Source organism: Solanum dulcamara, chromosome 1, assembly GCF_947179165.1.
Source record: "Solanum dulcamara chromosome 1, daSolDulc1.2, whole genome shotgun sequence".
NCBI lineage: Eukaryota > Viridiplantae > Streptophyta > Magnoliopsida > Solanales > Solanaceae > Solanum > Solanum dulcamara.
Window position 1 is genome coordinate 1,937,191 of NC_077237.1, and position 23,072 is coordinate 1,960,262.

Here is a 23,072-nt window from a genome sequence, read left to right on the forward strand (position 1 = left end):
ATGGTAAAAAAAATGACTTTAAGCACTTAGGAAAAAAAAGGTTAGGAATCTTAACTTTTCGTTTTTGACTAACTTTAAGAACTTTATGGATTAAAGTTAACATTAGGCAAACATGTCCAAAAGCTAAAAATGGGCTTTAAGTTGGTTTTGACCAACTTAAAACCCATCCAAACGGCTCAATAACTAGTCCAGAAAGTCTAGAAGGGTATATAGTGATTTTATATTACAACAACAACAATATAATATCAAAAAATGAAATTTGAGAAAGATAGAATGTAAGCAGATTTTATCCGTACCTCAAGAGTAGATAAAGTTCGTGTTTGATAGATCCTCGGCGCAAGAAAACGAATCCAAAATAGTCCAAAAAAAAATAAACAAAAATGAAAGCATTACAAAACATATTAAACAATAACTACAACAAAATATGCAATAGTTAAATGTATAAAAAACATCAAAGAGATCATATATTATGATAAAAATAAGGATAAGATAATAAAATTTTTTAATTAATATTTTTAAAGAAACGTATAAAAAAATACGATAAATAATTTAAGACGGATAAAATAATATCAAAGACCAATTCACTTTTATTGTGCTTTGATTTTGCAATTAAATGTGTTTCTCAAAGGGAGGTGGATTTTTGTCCAGACAAGAAGACTTGGTATTTGGTAAGTCAACGACGGTCCATTTTTAATTGTACAAAAAATTATTTTGTCTTTTATCGATAAATTTATTGTTGATGATAAGATTATATATTTGGCTTATATATGGAGTTATTAATCTGAATTCATATTGAGTCAGATATATAAAAATAAAATTCTTTTTATAGATTTCTTTTTATTAATTTCGTGATTTTTCTCGATAGTAAAATAAAACACTTGATAGACAATATATACACGCACATATAAAAAAAAATAATCAAACTATCATCTTATTGATAAACACTAGACATTTATATATGTTTATCATTTTGTCATTTAAATCAAAGTTTTGGAATTTTCCTAAGAGACACTTGAACTAGAAGTGGGCCAATCCTTCCATGACTTCAAATATATTTAATAAGAACTAATAATTCAACTATTTTCTAAACTATAGGGTTTTAAATAATTCTATATTTCTTGACGCTTATTTTGAAATTAGATTAATTTAGATTTGTGTAGATTTCTTTGGTAATCATAAATTTATCAATATGTCAAGTAAATAAATCAGATCTGAATGCTATTGTTATTTTGCGGCGATATAGATTCGATCCGCTTCTATCCACTCCGAAGTATCATAGAAAATATTTATTTTAATAATAAATTGCTTTTAATTACTAAAAGATGTTTCATTTTCAGGATTTCAATATGAAAATATTAATTAACTACGAAAGAATACTTATTATTCTATCATAATCATTGATTATGACCTTAAAATAATTAATCTAGTTTTGTTCTATAGTGCTTTGTAGTGTAGTTTTTCTTTATTACAACATTCTAATTTTCAAAAATAATATGAGTAGATAAGAATTGGTTTAAAGTGTTAATTTTTAAAGAATGAATCAAGGACACAACTTGGTTTGTAGTATTCTAATTTTTCTTTATCATTTATGAAGACTTGGTCACACTTCATCTAGAAATATTTTTCTTGTAATAATTAGTCTCTTTTAATTTAGTTTTGTCAGTATTATTCAACATAATTGTGCATGCATATATGTTTTCATGACTTTACACACTTATTATCATTTTTTTTATTTACGTCATCAAATCAATTGTCCTTTTAACTTGAAAATTATTTATTTATTTATTAGGCTAATGTACTTGAAGTTAATTCCACATTAAATTAATCTCTTAATCGAAAGTATTAACCAAATGCTTTTGGATGTATAGTAAAATAGGAAGATAATCCTCTTTACCCCCTTTATATTGATAATAAAGTCATGTTAGACTATAACGTGTTGAAACTTAAATTCAAAGTTTTATTATTATGATGCATTAGGATTTGAATCCAAAATATCTTGCGTACTCTCATAAAGTTGTATTATGCTATATTACATGTTGGACTCGAATCCATATATCTTATCTTCATGGATTGTTGGACTCTAATCCATCGAATTGAACATCGTAAAGTCATGTATATGTTAGGTCATAATGTGTTGGAATTCAATCCTAGCATCTTATCAGCATGGTGCACCATGACTCAAAACGCCAAAATTTGTTCAACTCTTTTTTAATTTATATGACAATGAATTTCAATATCTTAGGTCAATTAATTAATTATTTTAAATCAAGTTCTTATATTTAAAAATTTATAACACTTCTCCTTACGATGTAATGCCTGTTTTTTTATTCAATCATTATTATTTCTAGATTTAAAAAAAACATATCGTTGAAATTCCTAAAACAAAGAATCTAGATAATCACAGTCTCATGCATGAATTTAAGTGATTAAAAGGAACATGGTTCACATTATTGAAAATTCAAACCAAATCTAATTATTATTAAGAATATTCAACTTCACATTTATTTTATATTTTATTTTGCTTAATGGGTTTGTAATAATAATAATTTAATAAGTAATAACGTGGTTAGTTACGTTAATTAGATTCGGCTTCGTGTCTTTCTTAGGTCTTCTCTGAAATATTAAAACCAAATCTAATTATTATTAAGAATATTCTATTAATCATTTAAAACCTTTATAATTAATTTTAAAGAAGAGTTAGGTTAATGATTGTTGTCCATCTTAAATTAAATTAAGTGTTAGACTAAAACCTAGCTTTTATACTCCCTTTTTCTTCAAAATTTTCATTTGAATATTTCTTTTGTATATATAAACAATTAGTCAAACAACAACATATCTGATTTAATCTCACAAATTTGATATGATGAGAATAAAATATACGGAGTAAAAAGGCCATTTTCGCCACTTTCGATAAAAACGACTAATCCTATTTAAAAATTTAATTTATTAAAATTAATTGACTTTATAGTTTTCTAGAGAGTGAGATTAGTATGATACATCTAGAAAAGTTTCTTGATGTTCTTAGATAAGGATTAAAAAAAAATGATCTCATGCAATTGACATGTAGTTTAATACGTATATGTATGTAATTTTTAATGTTCACTATGTTCCAATTTTCTTAGCATGCATGTTAATTTTTCTTCTTATTTTTCCCCCTCTTATTTTCCCACAAGTCTAGAGGATCAACCCCTACTAATTTGACATAGAAGCTTCTATAGTTAATTTTATTGTAATTTTATTTTAACCATCTAGTGTTTAAGACGCAGATTCAATTAATTTGAATTCACGTTAAATAAAATTCATTAAATAAGTAAACAGTTGCCTACCAAAAAAAATATGTTCTATTTTTAGGAGGATTCGATATTTCTTATTAAAGAAATGTTGATGCTATATAAATAAAGCTTGGTATATCGTGATTTTTTTTTATTACAATTTGTTTATGAGAAATCTAGTGGACTTTCTGTGTGGTCTTAGTATATCTATATTAACCAAGAAAGCTATGGGAATTGTGAAGGAGGGAAAATAAATAATTTACCAAAAAGATAATCTTATTTATCATCTTGAGTTACATATATGATCTAAAGTAAAAAATTTATATTGCCTTAATGACAATATCGTAGAAGTTTTCTTATGTCAAAAAGATTCAATTTAAAATTAATTTAAAATCACAGATAAAAATCGAGGAATTACTGAATTTTTTTACTCAAAATATTTAAACACGTAAAATTTATCTATTTCATGATAGAATTTTGTTCATTGTAAGGTGAAATACAAAGAAATTTGTTATGTCAAAAGTATGAACGAGCTAAAAGAGCAAGTGATTTAAAGTTTTTGAGGTTCTTATCCTAATACAATCAGATATTTGGTGAATTTCTTAATTTAATAGATAAGATCCGAATAAAAGCTACTTGATTTACATGATTTCGTATGGAGCTTTTAAACTCGCCCTAACGACTAGGGATAAAATTGTGCAATCTTATATCCAAGAGTCTGACCAAGAGGTCAATAAACACCACGAGATTTTCAAGTTCAGATCCTAGTAGAGACAAAATAACAATGTGTTTCTTTTCTACCTGTTCTAATTTTGGCGAATAGAGTTATATATTTCACACCTTATTACAAGTATTCTATGAAATTAATCGAAATGCACTCAAAATAACCTGAACTTTCGGACACCGCTATTATCAATAATTTTACAACATTTTCTGTCTTATCATTTTGTAAGAAAAAAAATTCAAATTAGTACTTAGAAATTTCATGTATTAGTATTGTATTGCCATTTCTAATAAAAAAACTCAAATTAGTACTTGAAAATTTTATTTATTTCTAAAAAAATCATATATTTAAAATTGAGAATGAGTTATTTAATTTTGAGCTTTTCAAGTGTTCTTCCGTTAAAAGTAAGGGCAAATTTGTACCAAAGTATAATAAAAGGGGTATATTTAAATCAAAAGTATAACAAGAGAGACATATTTAGCTCGAAAATATAATAAGAGGTATATTTAAATTATTTCCAATAGCATCGGAGTATATATGACCCTTTTCCGTAAAATAAATAGCAAAAGTCACGCCTCATGCCATGAGCGTGGGCCTTAGCTAATGCAATCATACCATAACTTAAACCGGTAAACAAAATAAAACCGGATTCATTATCTGAACCGATTCACACGTGCCATTCTAGTCTCCACACGTGTAACCTCCAAAATGCACCACTTAAAATCTAGCATTTGGAAGAAAAATTCTATTCATATATCGTTAACCGTTTTTTTTCCCCCTTAATAACACACAACCAATCATTTCAACAGAAAAAAAAAATCTCAACTTTTTTTTCCTCTTTGTTTTTCTCTGTTCTTGATAGTTTTTTTCAAGTCTAGTTTTATTTGATTTCAAAAAGTGTCCATTTTTTGGTTCTTTATTTTCTTTTTTGGTTAAAAAGAACCAAAAAAGACAATTTTTTTAGTATTCATGGACTTGAATGATATGGTGGTTCTTGTATCGCGCTCCGGACGGCATTTACAGCGTTACAACAAGGGTCGTCGCCAAGTTGTAGGGTACGTCTTCTCGTATAACTTTTAGAGACGGATTCAGAATTTAATTTGAACTAGTTGTTATTTTGAAATTTATAAGTCAAGAATTTGATGTTTGTTGAATTTTTTGTGTTGTTCAAGGTATATATTTTATATATCTAAGTTTTGTGTCGAAAATGTTGGTTAGTTTGTGAATCCGTGAGTCGGAATTTGGAACTTATGAGTTTGGGATTCTAGTTTTTTGAAGTTATGGAGGTCTAGATTAATGATTTTTTTTGTTTTACGTATTTAATGGATTTCTTAAGAAAATAACATGGTTTGAATCAAAATTATTGGGTTCGTGCTGAATATGGAAGTATTACCCTACCCTCTTAATTTTCTCTTGCATTTCATGTTAATAGGCAGTCTATGTAATGTTTATGTTTTGTTTACATGATTTAATTTCTGGGTTGGAACAATCTTGTTTAAACAATAATGTTAAACATGATTTTTTTTAAAATTTCTTTTTGTAAAAAAAAATGTTTTTGTTGTGGAGAGTTGACTTCTAGGAAAAACCAAAAGAGATCGTCAATTGGTCATCTCCCTCTATGATTGCAAATTGCAATTGACTTATTCAACTTTTACTCCCTTGGCTTTTTGAGTTGATTTTTTCTACACATTTGTTTGTAGAAATGTGTTGATTTTACAGAATTTTGGCATCAAAGATTTGATTTTTTTTAATGCAATTTGTACTTTGGCTTTTACAAAGTTTTCATTTTAAAGATTTTTTGTTTTGGTGATACATCATTTCTTTTAATCATCTTGTATTGTAAATTGTTTATATATGAGAAAAATGTGAGTTTGTAATATCTGTTATATAAAAGGTAGAGTTTAGGCATAATTTTAGTTACAAAATATAGTTTTGGTGCTTTAGTGCAATATATCATTAGTTCAAGTGCCATCTTAGTAAATTCATTTATTATCTTTTTCTCTCTTGTTGCGGCGGAGCTAGTGTAGAAGTTATGGGTTTGACAGAATCGAGTAACTTTGACTCAAACTATATTAATAAAATCATGTAATATGTGCAAGTAATTTATTCAGAACCCAATAAGCAAAACATAGTTATAATTCAGAATTCATAAACTAAAAATCCTGATTCCGCCTTTGCTCGTTATCCTTTGTCCCTTTTTTTTTGATTTCTTGAAAATCAGAAAGTCATGTGGTGTTTGGCTATATTCAACTCATCACATGTCTTGTTTTTTTTCCCCTGAGAAAAAGCACATTCTGTTACTGATTTTCCTACTTTAAATGTTTAATTAAAGAATAGTTATAGCATAATTTGATACCATTTTCTAGATTCTAATAGTGAAGGACTATTACTGAACATGGATGTACAATTTTTTAAAAATTGTATCACATGGATTTGACTTTGTTCTATGTTTTTCATGTGGAAAGATGTATATTTTTTGATCAATTATTTACTATATCGGTTTCTCTGATCATGTATTTTCCGCAGATGTATACCTTACAGATATAAAGACTTCAATGAGTTATCGTTGGTAGATGAAGATGCATTTGAAGTTCTTCTAATAAGTCCACAAAGAAAAGGCAAAGGATTGTTGTTCCCAAAGGTAGCTACTGATCCATAGCTTTGAAACTTACTAACTCCCTCTGTCCAAAGTCTCAATTTATGTAACGATATTTGACTGAGCACGATGTTTAACAGAAGAAAGAAAGACTTTTCGAACTTATGATCTAAAGTATATTATAGACATTTTTGTGACTATAGATCATATCGTTAAGAGTAAAATGGAAAATGTCATTCTTTAAGTCTCGATTTTGAATACAAATTTCTTTTTTCTTGTTATGGCAGGGAGGTTGGGAAGAAGATGAAACGATTGAGGATGCAGCACAACGTGAGACAGTGGAGGAAGCTGGAGTACGTGGTGAAGTTGAGGTTCGTTATCTCTTTTTGTTCATTCTTTTATGCTTCTTTTGAAGTGAAAAAGGCGAAAAATAAGAAACAAAGTCTTCATGTTAACTTGTTTATTTCATAAGATAAATGGTTTTTTTTGATTGATTTTGCAGTGTAAACTTGGAACATGGTACTTTGAGAACAAAGCCGGTGATACTGCCTATGAAGGGCACATGTTTCCTCTGTTCGTAACAGAAGAACTAGACTATTGGCCTGAGAAAGAGATTCGCGAAAGAACTTGGGTATGCAAGTCTACATATATCTAGGTGACATAAATAAAATCACATCCTCGTCTTAGCTGACAAGTAAATTTTTCAATTTTGCAGATGAATGTGCGCGAAGCAAGAAAACTATGCCAAAACGGATGGATGAAAGAAGCATTGGAAGTATTAGTAAGTCGCCTCATATCACAAATAAGCAAGCAGACCAAAGGGGAACTATTTCCAGGAATCGAACGTACCTCAAGTGGTAGAGTAACTATTCTTCCATGGGGATGTAGAGTTCAAATACTTTCTCCACCGCTACCAAATTCTACTGAAGAAGCATAATCTCCATTGATATCGATCCACTAATGAACCAACGTGGTCAAAGTAGTTTGTGAATAGGAATTAATCGTTGATAATGGTCAATCTAGCACGCGGATTATGTAGTTCATGAGAGCAACTCCAATTTTAAGGGAACAAAGAAAAAGAAGTACTAGAGGGTAGTCATAGGAGTATGTTGTTTGTTTGTTATTTTAGAATTGGAGTTGTACATTGGCTTTAGGCTTAGAAATGAAGTCTAATGTAATCCTTATATTAGCAAAAAAAATAAATTTAATTAATTTACTAAAATTTAGTAGTTATTATTAGTTGGATTAGCCAGTAGTAAGTTTAATTGATTGAACATATAAAGTTAAATGAAGTAATGATTGTTTCCAGTGATGTTGGAAAATTATTAATGCATTGAATTATTGGACGCTCTCTCAGTTTTTCTGAGCAATTTTGCTGGCAAAGCTAGAAGGAAACAGGTACTCGCATCGATTGTTTATATCTAATCATATAAATTTATTATTGTTAAGTTATTTAATATCATGTGTAAATACTGTTTCAACTTTCTGTTATTTTACAAGGTGACAATATTTGTTTTTGAGCAAGATATAATATGTCAACTCATGTGCATTGTTCATTTGATATGTCACAATATTTTTGAGTTATTTTTAATGATTTTTGAAATCTTAAAGGTTAAATTGATAATAGAACCGATAAATCGATAACCAATAAATTCAATATCTTAATGATTATATAATGATTTAGCATGTCTATAAATCGATAACTGATAAGTCAAACCGATAAACTTTAAAATTGAGTCGAACCAACCGATACTGCGGTGGATAGTGATAGGTTAGATAGAAAAAAAACATAATTGATAGTTGATCTAATCAGTTTCAAGGTGCGTTTTAATACATAGATGATTATAGTTCATATAAGAAAAAAGAATAACTCATAGTTGAAATATGAAAATCGCGAAAAAATGATAGATAAGGTGTGTTTTGACCGTTCATGAATTTAACATTTTACATAATGAAAAAGCTCAAATATATATCATCGAACTATCAGAAATGACCCATTCATGCTATTCCTTAAATATTTAACTCACCTATACCACTAGGACCGTTCAAAATCCGAACCGAAATTGATAAATCGAGCCCAAAAATAAGTTATTAATTTATCGATAATGAGTTATTTGTTTAACGGTTTCGGCAGTGGTTTTAATTTTTTTTTATTATTGGGTTATTGGTTCTTAGCGGTTTAAGATTTTTTCTTAACGGGTTAATGAATAATCCGATAGTACCTTAATAATTTATATTTATTACCATTCGATATATAAAGTCTTTCGCTTAGGGTTTAATTTTCATACTTTTATTTCTTGTCGTCTCAAACTCTTGGTTATTCTACAATATCTTACATTTGCATTTGAGCAAAACATAATTTATCAACTCATGTGCATGGTTCATTTGGTTTGTCACATTGTTTCTAAGTGATTTTCAATGATTTTTTTTGTATCAAATCTTAACGGTTAAATCGATAACTGAATCGATAATAATCAATAACCGATAAATTGATACTCCCTCTATTCCACATTAGTTGAATTTCTAAGGTAATGCATACATATTAAGAAAAACATCCAAAGACAAAATTAGAACCATACTTTCCACTATTGCCTTTTGTAAAATCATAAATATAACTTTTCAGCTAGTGTGATTTATCTCTTAGAAAATATAAAACTTCAATAAATGAAAGGGCAAATATAAAAAAGGTTTCAAACATCCATCTTGAGTTTTGAACAATCTAATTATTTTGAACAATGAAAAATCCCTTAAAAATTCAACCAATATGAAATAGAGGGAGTATCTAATAAACCAATATCTTAATAGTTCTAATTTGACATGTCTATAAATCGAGAATCAATTAGTTAAATCGATAAACTTTAAAATCGAAGCGAACCACAGACTATATACCACTATCGGGACCCCAAAGTGGTCCACATCACTTAACTTACCTATCCCACCAAATTAAAACCATCCCGATTAAATTAACCCGCCCCAAAATTAAACCCGGCCCACTTCCCTTTTAACCCAAAACCAGTCAGCCCATTTTGTCTTCTTCACTGCTCCGGTGAGGAGCTTCTAGCTCCGGTGAACCGGAGCAACTAGCTACGCAACACTCGTTTTTGGTGTCGTGGATGCTGTTCTTTTTAGGTTGGTGCTTTCTTATTTCCACTTGATTTTGTGCATAATGTAAGAATGAGTCTCAGATGGAGTGTAAAACCTAGAATCTATTTTACTCTTTGTATATAAATCTGTTTGATAATTGCTATTGTTCAGTAAATGCCCAAAATTGAACTTGTGTTTCATAGAGTTTGAGTAAATTCATGAATTTGGGGACGAAAAATTTATAGAGTTTTGAGTAAATTCCACAATGTATTGGTAAGAAATGTTTATGAAAAATACATGAAACTGAGGAATAGTACTTTTCACCCTGTTCCAATTATATGACATACTTTCCTTTTTTTTTTTTATGAAACTTTTCCCAATTTTTGTTAACACCTTGTATTCTTTCCTTTTTAATTAATTACAGTTGTTGATTCTTCTTTTCCAAAAAAAAAATTGATTCTTTTGTTTTCACTAGGACCCATAATGTTTTTTTTGAAGTCAAGTTGTCTGCTTTTGTTGACAAAGAAAGCCATTAACATAATTTACAATTTCAAAAAACAAACTTTTTCATCCATAATTTACAATTTCTTTCTATTATCACAACTACAATCTATAAACACAGTTTGTGTTTTCTTTTTCAGACGTACAATTGAATCCATGGCATCATCTTCTTCTTTTGCGAGTGATTCACAGTACTGTCCTCGATGGAAGTACGATGTCTTTCTAAGTTTTAGAGGTGAAGATACCCGTAAAACATTTACGGGTCACTTGTACGAAGGTTTGAAAAACAGGGGAATATTCACCTTTCAAGATGATAAAAGGCTAGAGCAAGGCGATTCCATCTCAGAAGAACTCTTGAAAGCTATCGAAGAGTCTCAAGTTGCACTTGTCGTTTTCTCGAGAAATTATGCTACATCAAGATGGTGCTTGAATGAACTAGTTAAGATCATGGAATGCAAGGAGAAAGAAAATGGACAAACAGTCATACCGATCTTCTATGATGTGGATCCATCACATGTTCGATACCAAAGAGAGAGTTTTTCCGAAGCATTTGTCAAGCATGAATCGAGGTATAAGGATGATGTCGAGGGGATGCGGATGGTGCAAGCATGGAGAACTGCCCTAACTGCTTCCGCAGAAATAATAGGATATGATATTCGTGACGAGTGAGTTGAAACTACATAATTGCTTTTAATGAAAAAAAATAACAATATGTTTCTATTACCCTGAAATATAATGTTTCCTATTTAATATGCTTCTGAACTTTAAAAATACGAAATACTTACTAATACTTGACTTCCTCGCATAATGTAGGATTGAATCAGAGAAAATTCAACAGATCGTCGATCACATCTCTTCTAAATTTTGCAAGAGTGCTCATTCTGTATCTTTTTTGCAAGATGTTGTGGGAATAAGTGCTCATTTAGAGAAACTAAAATCCAAACTTCAAATAGAAATCAATGATGTTCGGATTTTAGGGATCTGGGGAATAGGCGGAGTCGGTAAAACTACAATAGCAAAAGCCATCTTTGACAGTCTATCTTATCAATTTAAAGCTGCTTGTTTTCTTGCAGATATTAAAGAAAATGCAAGAAAGAATCAACTGCATTCTTTACAAAATACCCTTCTCTCTGAACTTTTAAGGAAAAAAGATGATTACGTCAATAATAAGTATGAGGGAAAGCGCATGCTTCGGAGCAGACTTTGTTCTATGAAGGTGCTGATTGTGCTTGATGACATAGATCATGGTGATCATTTGGAGTACTTAGCAGGTGATCTTTGTTGGTTTGGTAACGGCAGCAGAGTTATTGTAACAACTAGAAATAGACATTTGATTGAGAAGGATGATGCAATATATGAAGTGCCTATGCTACCTGATCCTGAAGCTATTCAATTGTTCAATCAACATGCTTTCAAAAAAGAAATTCCAGATGAGCATTTTAAGAAGTTCTCATTGGAGGTAGTAAATCACGCTAAAGGTCTTCCTTTAGCCCTCAAGGTTTGGGGTTCTTTATTTCATAAGAAAGGCCTAACTCAGTGGAGAGGAATTGTAGACCAAATAAAGAAAAACTCTAATTCAGAAATTGTTGAAAAGCTCAAAATAAGTTATGATGGGTTGGAGGCCGAAGAGCAAAAGATATTTCTAGATATCGCATGTTTCTTCCGCGGAGATGAAAGAAAAGAAGTCATGCAAATCCTTGAAAGCTGTGATTTTGGAGCTGAATACGGATTGGGTGTCTTAATTGACAAATCTCTTGTGTTCTTAGATGAATATGATAGGATTGAAATGCACGACTTAATACAAGAAATGGGTAAATACATAGTGGAAATGCAAAAAGATTCCGGAAAGCTTAGCAGAATATGGGACGTTAAAAATTTCAAAGATGTGATGGTGGACAATACGGTATGTAGGCTAACCAAGCAATAATAGAATTAATTGTACAAATCGGTTCTCTTAAGCTGTAATATTTCTTGAGAAATGTCTGACTAATATTTGTATCTTATATTTTGTTTCAAAAATTTGCATGGTGGGAATAGAGTAAGAAAATATATAGTGATATTGATAAGCGGATTGTAAAGTTATGACTTGTTTAATCTTTTTATAGGGGACCATGACAGTGGAAGCAATCTGGGTTACTCTTTCTGAAAAACTATACTTTAACATGAAAAATATGCAAAGGCTTCGGATATTATGCATACATGATAGGATCAATTTTTTTGAGATACTCAATGGTCATGATGGTTCCATTGTCATTCCCAACAACTTGTGTTGTTTTTTCTGGCATGGTTATCCTTGCAAGTTATTGCCAGAAAATTTTAATCTCAGAAGGCTTGTTCATCTTGATCTGCGATGGAGTTCGTTGCATCAATTATGGAATGAAACAAAGGTACCATTCTATTTGAGATAATAAATATTGGGTTAAGGTCCTTTTTTTGTAGATACTTTACCTTCTATTTATAATAGTAACCGTTTATCTAGTTTCTGAGCTTGTAATTTCCATATAAAGTAAAATAAACAATTTTTCATTTCATGCTTTCAGTCATAATCTAAAAAATGTCGTTTACTACTCATTTTTCAACATTCTTTCCGTGTTTTGAATAGCAGCAATTGCCGTCTCTACGGAGGGTAGATCTAAGTTGCTCCCACTGCCTGAAGAGGACACCCGATTTCACGGGGATGCCAAATTTGGAGTATTTGTATCTAAAGTATTGTAGTAGACTTGAAGAGGTTCACCATTCCCTGGGATGTTCCAGAAAACTTATTGAGTTAAATTTGAGTTCTTGTCGTAGACTCAAGAGGTTTCCATATGTTAATGCAGAATCTCTTGAATCTCTGGTTCTAAGTGGTTGCTCTAGGTTAGAGAAATTTCCAGAAATTGTCGGAATAATGAAGCCGGAGTTAGAGATTATGATGTCATTTTCTGGGGTAAGGGAATTGCCATTATCTATCAATCATGCGCTAGCTCATTTTACAAAGCTAGATTTGAGTTTTATGAGAAACCTTGTAGCTCTTCCAAGCAGCATTTGTAAGTTGAAAGGTTTGGTGAAGCTAGATGTGTCATTTTGCTCAAAACTTAAAAGCTTGCCGGAAGAGATAGGCGATTTAGAAAAGTTGGAGGAGCTTAATGCCATACATACTCCAATCTCACGACCTCCGTCTTCCATCGTCCGCTTGAACAAGCTTAAATTGTTGACTTTTGAAAAAGAAAAAGCAGAAGATAGAGCGGACTTTGTGTTCCCTCAGGTGAATGAAGGGTTACACTCATTGGAACTCCTGAATCTCACTTACTGCAATTTAATAGATGGAGGACTTCCAGAAGACATTGGATCCTTGTCCTCTTTGAAATGGTTGAATCTCGGTCTAAATAATTTTGAGCATTTGCCTCGAAGCATAGCCCAGCTTGGTGCTCTTCGATCCTTGAACTTATCAGATTGCAAGAGGCTTACACAGCTGCCAGAATTTCCACGGGAATTAGGCACAATATATGCAGATTGGAGCAATGATTCTATCTGTAAGTCGTTGTTTCAGAATATCTCATCATTGCAGCATGACATATCTGCTTCAGATTCCTTGTCACTAAGAGTGTTTAGGAGTAGGTGTTGTTATATCCCAAGTTGGTTCCACCATCAGCGAATAGGTACCAGTGTATCAGTCAAATTGCCTGAGAATTGGTATGTGTCGGATAACTTCTTGGGATTTGCTGTATGTTTCATTGGCAAATTAATTGACATGATCACAGCTCATTTGATTCCCTTATGTGATGATGGGATGTCGTCGATGACCCAGGAATTTTTCTTATCCAACCATTCAGAATATATTTATGAGGATGATACTATTAATTTTTTCTTGGTACCTCTTGCTGGCTTATGGGATGCATCTAATGCAAATGGAAAAGATCAAAATGACTATGGTAGGTTAGAAATACATGGTATTTATTCCCCTGGAGAAATTAAAAATTTTGGAGTTCGATTGTTGTATAAAGATGAAGCTGAGTTTCACATTGGGAAAAGGAGGAGCAGATATGAACATCATGACGAGGCCAATTACTCCTCTTCTAAGAAACAAAAGTCACTCTTGCAGCTCTTTCCCACAACCCCGGGATTTTAGATTAAATATAGGTATATATACCTCATGAATTATTTCTTCTCATTCTTAAATATAGGGAACATGTTTTCTGAGAAAGAATTTGGGTATGCAAAAATTCATTCTTTTTAAGTTCCGTTTCGAAATATAATCACGTTTTCCATTTTCTGACAAATAGATGACCCAAAATACACATTGCGGATGAATGGCAAGATAACTTTGCCAAAATAGGTGGATGAAAGAAGCCTAGGAATCCAATGTAGCTCCAATGCTCGAGCTGTTCTACTGAGCAAGCGGCAAGCGTAGTCTCCGTTGATATCTACTGTAAAATGTTACATGGTGGATATCAACGACGACTAAGTACTGAAAATGGTCAATCCAGCACGCGGAGTAAGTATCACATTCTTTTTCTGTTTTAGTAAGTGCAAGAAGGAGATGTAATTAATCATCTCTGAAAATAATGTAATGTAAGCAAAGAATCACTGCTAGAAAATGTCACAAAACAATTCTTAACTTGAAAAAAATAAAGGAAATTCCTGGGAATTTTAAGCTGTAGTAATAGTGCCTCAACATTTAAAAGTAGTAGCTTAGACTAACAAATTAAACACAAATAATTGAACCCCCTATTAAAATTCTCATTTCTTGTTCAATGTATTGCCAATGTCGAGCACGAAACGATACTTCACGTCCGATTTCAGAAGACGTTTCAACGCGGTGTTAACATTGTCCATTGGCAAGACTTCAATATCTGGTGTTATTTTATGCTTTGCCGCGAAATCCAACATTTCTTGAGTCTCTTTCATCCCTCCTATGCAACTTCCAGCCACTAGCTTCCTTCCTGTTTTCCACATTATATATACGAACATAAGTAAAAACTGTCCGATGCACTAAGCTTCCATTATGTGCGGGAAGGGCCACATTAAAAACTATCATTTGTTGGAACAAAAGGAATGCACACACTTCCATCTTCAACCTTCTATTTAATGAAGTGTCTGTCCACTTCAACATGCTTTGTTCCATCATGTTGAACTGGATTATGAGCAATGCTTATGGCAGCCTTATTGTCACAATACAACTTCATTGGAAAACTCACAGGTCTTCTTAGTTCTTCCAACAATCTCTTGAGCCACAATATTTCACAAATTCCATGTGCCATGGATCGATACTCAGCCTCAGCATTACTTCGAGCCACCACATTTTGCTTCTTACTTCTCCATGTCACTAAATTTCCCCAAATAAATGTACAATATCCAGATGTAGACCTTCTATCAATAGATGAACCAGCCCAGTCCGCATCCGTTTAAGCCTTAACACTTCTTTGCTCATTCTTTTTGAAGAACAACCCTTTCCCTGGAGAACTCTTTAGATACCTTAGGATTCGATACACAGCTTCTTGGTGTTCTTCTCGTGGAGAATGCATGAACTGACTGACTAGGCTCACAGCAAAGGAAATATCAGGTCTAGTATTTGACAAGTAAATCAACTTGCCTACCAATCTCTGATATTGGCCCTTATCAATCAATTTTTCTTCCTTTACAAACTTTAGATTTGGATCAATTGGCGTTTCAGTTGGTCTACAACCACTCATTCCTGTTTCTTTTAACAGATCAAGAACATACTTCCTTTGTGACACTATAATTCCTTTCTTCGATCATGCAACCTCCATGCCGAGAAAGTACTTCAGCGGACCTAAGTCCTTTATCTCAAATTCTGAGGCAAGACATTCCTTTAGATTTTTTATTTCAACTACATCATCTCCTGTAAGGATAATATCGTCGACATACACTATAAGAACTGTTGTTTTTCCTTCAAGTGAATGTCGAGTAAATATTGTGTGATCTGCTTGTCCTTGCACATATCCTTGCTTCTACACAAATTGAGTAAACCTTTCGAACCAAGCCCTGGGAGATTGTTTTAGACTGCCAAGAGATCTTCTAATCTGCATATCTTTGACTTGTACTTTCCTTCAAAACCTGGTGGGGGATCCATATAGACTTCTTCCTCTAGGTGCCCATTCAAGAAAGCATTCTTCACATCCAACTGTTGTAAAGACCAGTCAAGATTTACTGCGAGTGTCAACAAAACTCTAATTGAGTTTAGCTTTGCTACTGGAGCAAACGTCTCGAGATAGTCAATGCCATATGTCTGCGTGAATCCCTTAGCTACTAGGCGAGCCTTATACCTTTCCAAGGATCCGTCTGACTTGAATTTGGTGGTGAACACCCATTTACAGCCCACTGATTTCTTTCCCTCTGGTAAATCCACTAACTCCCATGTCTTATTTTTTTCAAGAGCTCTCAATTCCTCCAAAATAGCCTCCTTCCACTAGGGAACTCGTAGAGCATCCTGCACATTTGTTGGAATCTCCACACTAGAAAGTTGTGAAGTAAAGGCTGAATAACTAGGAGACAACTTTTTACAGGACACAAACATAGAAATAGGATATTTAGGAGCATTTCTTGAGTTTCGCAATAGGTAGGTCCAGATCTGAGGAGTTAGAAACAGAATCAACTGGAAGATTACCTTGAATTCCAGTAAGGTCTTGCGGAACTGACTTTTGGTAGTGTTGAGAATCTTGGGTCTTTTTTCCTTGAATGTGGTTCCTTCTCGAATACACCTGCATTTCTTTTGTTTGTTCTCTATTCCCATTTTTATTTTTGTCATTTGAAGACTCTACAGGTTCATCGTCTGAGTTTTTATCATTTAAGTCACTTAGGTCCCTATCATCTCTTGGATCACACTTATTTATATCTTCTCCTAGATCCCTCACATCAGTATTTATTGTAATATCAGGCTCCTCATTTTTCAGATGTCTAGTTTCCTCAATATCACAAAATAACGAATCTTCACCTACATGATACTCCCCCTGAAGATGAGTAGCAAAGTAGAGTTGGGACTCAGAGAAAGTTAGATCCATTGTGACAATTATCTTCCTAGAATGTGGATCATAACACTTGTATCCATTTTGACTTGGGGCATATCCTACAAAAACACACTTCTTAGCCCGCGGTTCAAGTTTACTACGATTATGAACATGAACAAATGTTGTACAACCAAAAACTTTCAGAGGCAGATCTGTAGTGAACCTAGAACTAGGAAAACTCTCTCTGAAAACTTTAAAAGGTGTTTTAAATTCAAGAGGATGAGATGGCATCCTATTAATAAGGTAAGTGGCAGTCAAGAGAGCCTCTCCCCAAAGGTGTTGTGGAACTTTACTAGTAAACATTAAAACATTAAATCTTGATTTTCTCATTGAACTGTGTTTCCACCATGACATAGACAGTCTCAAACACATTTTTAACCTCAGATTTGTCCTTCAATAAAAAAACCCAACTCAATCTAGTATGATCGTCAATAAAAGTTACAAACCTCGTTTTCCAAACATTGTTGAAATTCTAGACGGTCCCCAATAATCACTATGAATCATCATAAAAGGTTTTGAAGCCTGATATTTTTGAGAGGGAAAAGAAGATCGGTGATGCTTAGCCATTTCACAGAATTCACATTGGAACAAGGAAGGATTTTTATTTCTGAATAATTGAGGTAACAAATGTCTTAAATAATAAAAACTTGGATGTCCAAGCCTATAGTGCCAAAGCATGACTTTATCCAAAACAGAAGTAGAGTTCAGACAAATAGGATTCAGTTGTAGTGAGTTGTTCCCGTTGTCAAGAAAATAAAAACCTCCAGATTCTCTAGCACTGCCAATCATCTTTCCTGAGACCTTTTCCTGAAATTCACACAAATCGGAATCAAAAGTAGCATGACAATTAAGAGAACAGGTTAATTTACTGACATAAACCAGATTACAAGAGAGCTTTGGAACATGAAGAGTATCATGAAGTGCGAGAGATGGTGATAGTTTAATAGTTCCTTTTCCAGCAATTGCAGAGAAGGAACCATCAGCTATCTTGATTTTACTGTTCCCTGCACTGAGTGTAAGTAGAGAAAGAATGGGAACTTCCAGTCATGTGGTCACTAGCTCCTGAATCTATGATCCAAGAATCTATTTGGTTGGAATTGGCACTAAGAAAAGCTGACGATACATTACCTGCTTCAGCAAAAGAACAAGAAGGATTAGAAGAATTTGGTGCATTTGGACGAAATTGTGGAGATTGAAGGAGTTTGTGCAGATTTTCCAGTTGTTCCTTGTAAATGGAGACGTTTCTGGAGAAGGTTGCTGCCCCTGATCAAAATAAGTTGTTCGGAGGGCCTGACCATTTTGATATTGAAAGCCACGATTATCAAGTCCCTTCTTCTTCCAGTTTAGTGGTTTCCCATGAATCTTCCAACATGTTTCACGGTTGTGCCAATGTTTTTTGCAATGATCGCACCATGGCCTTTTGTTTTTGTGATCTTCATTCTTCACTGTTACAAGAGCTGAAGAGTCTATAGTAGGTGTTAGTTCAACATTTAAATCAGGTTTTAACATGCCTTTCCTCCCAGTTTCCTCTCTCCTAACTTCAGAAAAGGTTTCACGAAGTGAGGGCAGAGGGTTTTTTCCTAGGATTCGTGACCTGATCTCGTCAAACTCCCGGTTTAATCCTGCTAAAAAAAGGTAAACTCTCTCATTTTCTTCCCTTTTTTTTGCTTTCACACTATCCACAGAACACTCCCATTCATCATTGTAACACTGGTCTAACTCCTGCCACAAAGACACCATTTCATTATAATAAGCAGTGACTTCCTTGTCACCCTGCTTGGCTTGCCATAGTTTTATTTTTAACTCAAAAATTTGAGAGGCATTTTCTACATCAGAATGTCTCACTAGCGGCTTCCCACACATCCTTAGCAATGGGCAAAAAGAGATAAGATTTACCTATGGCTGGTTCCATGGAATTTATTATAAAGCAATCACAAGTGAATTTTCTGATCTCCAGGAGTTCATCTTTGGATCTCCAATTCCCGGCCTTTTCATCTCTGGTCAGATGTTCCAGATTTCCAAGGCCATCGATTGCAAGCTTTACGGATTGTGCCCATTACAGATAGTTCTTCCCATTTAATCGATGAGAAGTTAACTGGATGGTCATGTGAGAAGCATTGCCTCCTTGTGTCATCAGATTTTACGTAGGTGCTTTCAGAGAAGAAATTTTGTCTTCTGTTGATGTTCCAGAAAGATGTTAAGGGAAAAAGTCCCGCTCTGATACCATGAAAGTTTAGATACTGCAAAAGTATACTTTTATTCATAGTGTTTGTACAATATTCATAGGAGAACAAGTAAGATCAGCTAAACTAATCAATCCCTAATTCTTGGGAGATCCTTGAATCAAGGGATTTCCTCTAAACTATTTTCCTAGAATAATATATCCTATCCCATATTTATAGGAGCAGATTATAATCAAATCTGCCAGCTTATTTGTGGAGCAAATTACAATCAAATCTGCCATCTAATTAATGGAGCAGATTATGACTAAATCTTCCAACTCATTCGACATGTTCATATATAAAACGAATAAACGAAAGGATAGCTCCGTTCTCGTGTTTAAATTGTTGAACTGGCATAGTTATTTAAGTCAAAAAGCTCTTTCTGTAACAAGCTTAAGCTTTTAGATGAGATTGTCACACACTTCAACACAGGGTCGTGCATTCAAAAGCCTCAACGCCACCATTGTCAAAAAAAGAAGGAATTTCACGTGCTTGACTCATGACAAAGAATCAGGCAAGGGCGCGTTGAAGACACAATTAATTAAATAAAAAACTCTTGAACAGTTTAAATTTTTAGATAAGATGGTCACACAGTTCAATGATAACGATATAATTTAAATCACAAATGTCCAAGTTATTATATTCATGACCTTCATCTGCTCAGGATCACGGCTGATCAAGAAAGAGTCTGCGCCCAAACGCTCAATTGCTTCTTGCTTCTTATTAGCAGTACTAATGACAGTCACTTTGGTTCCGTATGCCATTGCGAACTTAACAGCCATATGTCCGACCCCTCCAAGACCAACACCACCAATGTGCATTCCAGGACTATAAGTAGTGATTCCAGCACATAACAGGGGAGCAGCATCCATCGACAAGTTTTCAGGCCAACATACTACAATTAAAATGGCCATATATTTTTTTTAAGGCTTTTGTCCTCCTCTTTTCTTTCTTCATGATGCTCTTCGATCCTTGGACTTATTAGATTGCACTAGGCTTACACAGCTACCAGAAGTTCCACAGCAATTAGATAAAATATATGCAGATTGGAGCAATGATTTGATCTGTAATTCATTGTTTCAGAATATCTCATCATTGCAGCATGAAATCTCTACTTCAAATTCCTTCTCACCAAGAGTGTTTACAATTGAGCATGGTGAGAGCAAGATCCCTATTTGGTTCCACTATCGGGGAACAGGTACAAGTGTATCAGTCAATTTGCCTGAAAATTGGTATGTATGTGATAACGTCTTGGGATTTGCTTTATGTTACTCTGGCAACTTAATTGATACCACAGCTCACTTGATTCCCCTATGTGATGACGGGGTGTCGTGGATGACCCAGAAACTCTCCTTAGCCAACCATTCAGAAGAATTTCCAGAATCTGCTATGCATTTTTTCTTGGTACCTTTTATTGGCTTGTGGGATACATCTAAGGCAAATGGTAAAACACCAAATGACTATGGGCTTAGTAGGTTGTCTTTTTCTGGAATATGGAAGGAGCTTGGATTTCGTTGGTTGTATAAAGATGAGCCAGGGTTTGAAGCAAGTTTGTCCTCTTGTAATGATGAACACCATGACTCCGTGACCAGAATCTGTCGAATACTCTGATAACATTAGAAACAAAGGTCACATTATATTCTAATCTTGTGTTCTCCTTTTAATTTAAATGACTCTTTCCTTCTATTAGCTACAAAGTCTTCTTTCAAAACCAATAGTTTTTTCCTCTCAATTCATTCGTAGTTTTACCTTTTTGTTTTCTTTCTTCTTTTTCCTTATTGACAGGAGCTCGTTAATGGGTGATGTACATATCAACAATGAGTTTTTTTCTCTGCTTGTGCTGAGCCATGATTAACCATGGTGAGTTAAAAGATTTCAGATGCTATAAAGTTACTCTGCCATTTTGGAAAAGATTTCAGATGAGATTGGTCTATTCAGAAAAATGAATATTCTTGATACAATTTCTTTTGTCACAAGCTCATACGTCCGCTATTCTTATCTGACAATAATGATGTATGTGAAGGTCTTGAGATATGTTGGAGTCGTGAATGTGTCACCAGAAAAAGGGTCGTCGAGCTGCAAAGATATAGTAAGTAACATTACACATTTGCACAACTCTCAGGATTGGATAACATAATTGCATTCACAACTGAAAGATATGCAAACTCTATTAGTGCGTGGTCTGGTGCTGAAGTATTCTATGACATCTTGCGACTTGCATCATATCTTGTTGTTGGATTATTAGCTATATATGTTCCCTTAATCATCTCTTTCTGCAGATGTATACCTTACAGATATAAAGAATAACACTGAGCTGTCATTGGCAAAGGGTCATGACGTTTTCCAATGACAGGATAATGGGTCACGACGTTTCAATTTCAGGCATAATATTGAGTGCTAGATTTAAGGCACTATATCATGATTGGAAGTTGGGATCGTTTTGGATTAGGAGTTGCATCATATCTTGGTGCCCCATCTGTATTCATTTTACTCTGCAAGCCATTATTCTACTTTTTTTAGTACCAAGTTTTAGATTTTGACTTTGTTGTATGATACTATGATTCATGTGGAAAGATTTATCTCATTTTTAACTTTAGCTATTCCCCTGATCATGTCATTCTGCAGATGTATACCCAACCGATATAAAGATTTCACCGCGTTATCATTTGTAGGTGTTATAAGTTCACAGAGAAAGCAAAGTGTTATTCCCAAAGATAGCAACTGAACTTACTAATTCATTTTGATGCTCTCACTCTCTCTGAGTGTTATATTTGGGGAAATGTCTGCTTTAAATACAAAAACTTTATGTGGGATGGGTCAGTCTTAACACTTCTGCATCATACATTTTCATGTCGAAAAGTATTGATCATGCTCTAACTTTAGCTATACACTTTTTGCCGGGGGCATTTTCATATTTTTACCAAGTAAAACACGGAGGTTCAATCTGTATTCATTTACTGCAAGCCAGTATTCTGCTTTTCTGAGTACCGAGTTTCAGATTTTGACTTTTTTGTATGATTTTGATTTTAATGCTCTCTCAGATTGTTTTATTAGTAGAAATTTCTGTTTAAATGTAGAACTAGAGTCTTGGCCGTTCTCGTCAAATCTACATATATACTAAGTCTTATTAGCAAAGGTGACACGACACTTCTCTTACACCAGAATACCGCGTTTCATTATGAAATAAAATTGCATCTTCACATTTTCTTATGAGTAGCTTGTCCAAAATCCAACTGCAGATAAATGTGTGTGAGGCAAGAAAGCTGTGCCAAAACCGGTGAACGATAGAAGCATCTTGAACTATTAGTAAGTCGTCTGACACACAAACAAGCGGAGCAAAGGGGAACTATTTCCAGGAATCGAATGTACTTCCAGTGGTAGAGCAAGCTCAAATACTTTCTCCCCACTACCAAGTTCTACTAAAGAAGCATAATCTCCATTCATATCGAATTGATAGAAGTAGTTTGTGCATATGAAGCACTGTAAATTATCGATCTAGCAGTCGGATTAAGTATAATTAATACTAGTAGATATAATCTTAAATTATGTCACTTCCTTTAATTTTATGCATTACTCTCATTAGGAGATATTCACTTTTTTGTAATGCTATTTCGAAGGGCAATTTGGGCGTAAATGGTTTGAGTTTCAACTGTTAGTACATTTTAC

The 23,072-nt window shown here is 33.4% G+C and overlaps 2 protein-coding genes across 11 annotated transcripts; both read left to right on the forward strand.

Annotated features, from left to right (window-relative positions):
- Positions 1–4,794: 4,794 nt before the first annotated feature.
- Positions 4,795–7,804, forward strand: LOC129885910 (nudix hydrolase 18, mitochondrial-like). The gene is made up of 5 exons (XM_055960390.1): positions 4,795–5,051; positions 6,523–6,637; positions 6,880–6,963; positions 7,095–7,223; positions 7,308–7,804. Exons 1-5 carry the CDS (start codon positions 4,966–4,968, stop codon positions 7,527–7,529), a joined length of 636 nt encoding a protein of 211 aa, XP_055816365.1. The 5' UTR covers positions 4,795–4,965; the 3' UTR covers positions 7,530–7,804.
- A 1,719-nt stretch (positions 7,805–9,523) lies between these two features.
- On the forward strand, positions 9,524–23,053 carry LOC129896793 (TMV resistance protein N-like). 10 transcript variants are annotated; one of them, XR_008768046.1, is made up of 11 exons: positions 9,524–9,721; positions 10,318–10,842; positions 10,991–12,080; positions 12,283–12,564; positions 12,780–14,296; positions 14,440–14,651; positions 20,490–20,638; positions 20,751–21,034; positions 21,192–21,266; positions 21,430–21,495; positions 21,686–22,584. XR_008768046.1 is itself a non-coding variant. In XM_055972790.1 (5 exons), the coding sequence occupies exons 2-5, from the start codon at positions 10,334–10,336 to the stop codon at positions 14,283–14,285; spliced, it is 3,387 nt and encodes a 1,128-aa protein (XP_055828765.1). In that variant the 5' UTR covers positions 9,524–9,721; positions 10,318–10,333; the 3' UTR covers positions 14,286–14,436. The 10 variants fall into 10 exon arrangements, 1 of the variants encoding a protein (XP_055828765.1); XR_008768044.1 differs by lacking the exon at positions 21,686–22,584 and adding an exon at positions 22,646–23,053 and having other exon boundaries at positions 20,490–21,034; XR_008768039.1 differs by having other exon boundaries at positions 20,490–21,034.
- Positions 23,054–23,072: the final 19 nt, after the last annotated feature.

What these genes read in the sequence shown, in the direction of transcription:
- LOC129885910 (XM_055960390.1), top strand. Translation starts at nt 4,966, where the DNA reads ATGGACTTGAATGATATGGTGGTTCTTGTATCGCGCTCCGGACGGCAT. An exon ending in GAGTACGTGGTGAAGTTGAG is followed by an intron (nt 6,964 to 7,094) that starts GTTCGTTATCTC and finishes TTGATTTTGCAG; the next exon opens with TGTAAACTTGGAACATGGTA. An exon ending in AGATTCGCGAAAGAACTTGG is followed by an intron (nt 7,224 to 7,307) that starts GTATGCAAGTCT and finishes TCAATTTTGCAG; the next exon opens with ATGAATGTGCGCGAAGCAAG.
- LOC129896793 (XM_055972790.1), top strand. Translation starts at nt 10,334, where the DNA reads ATGGCATCATCTTCTTCTTTTGCGAGTGATTCACAGTACTGTCCTCGA. An exon ending in GGATATGATATTCGTGACGA is followed by an intron (nt 10,843 to 10,990) that starts GTGAGTTGAAAC and finishes CGCATAATGTAG; the next exon opens with GATTGAATCAGAGAAAATTC. An exon ending in AATTATGGAATGAAACAAAG is followed by an intron (nt 12,565 to 12,779) that starts GTACCATTCTAT and finishes TGTTTTGAATAG; the next exon opens with CAGCAATTGCCGTCTCTACG.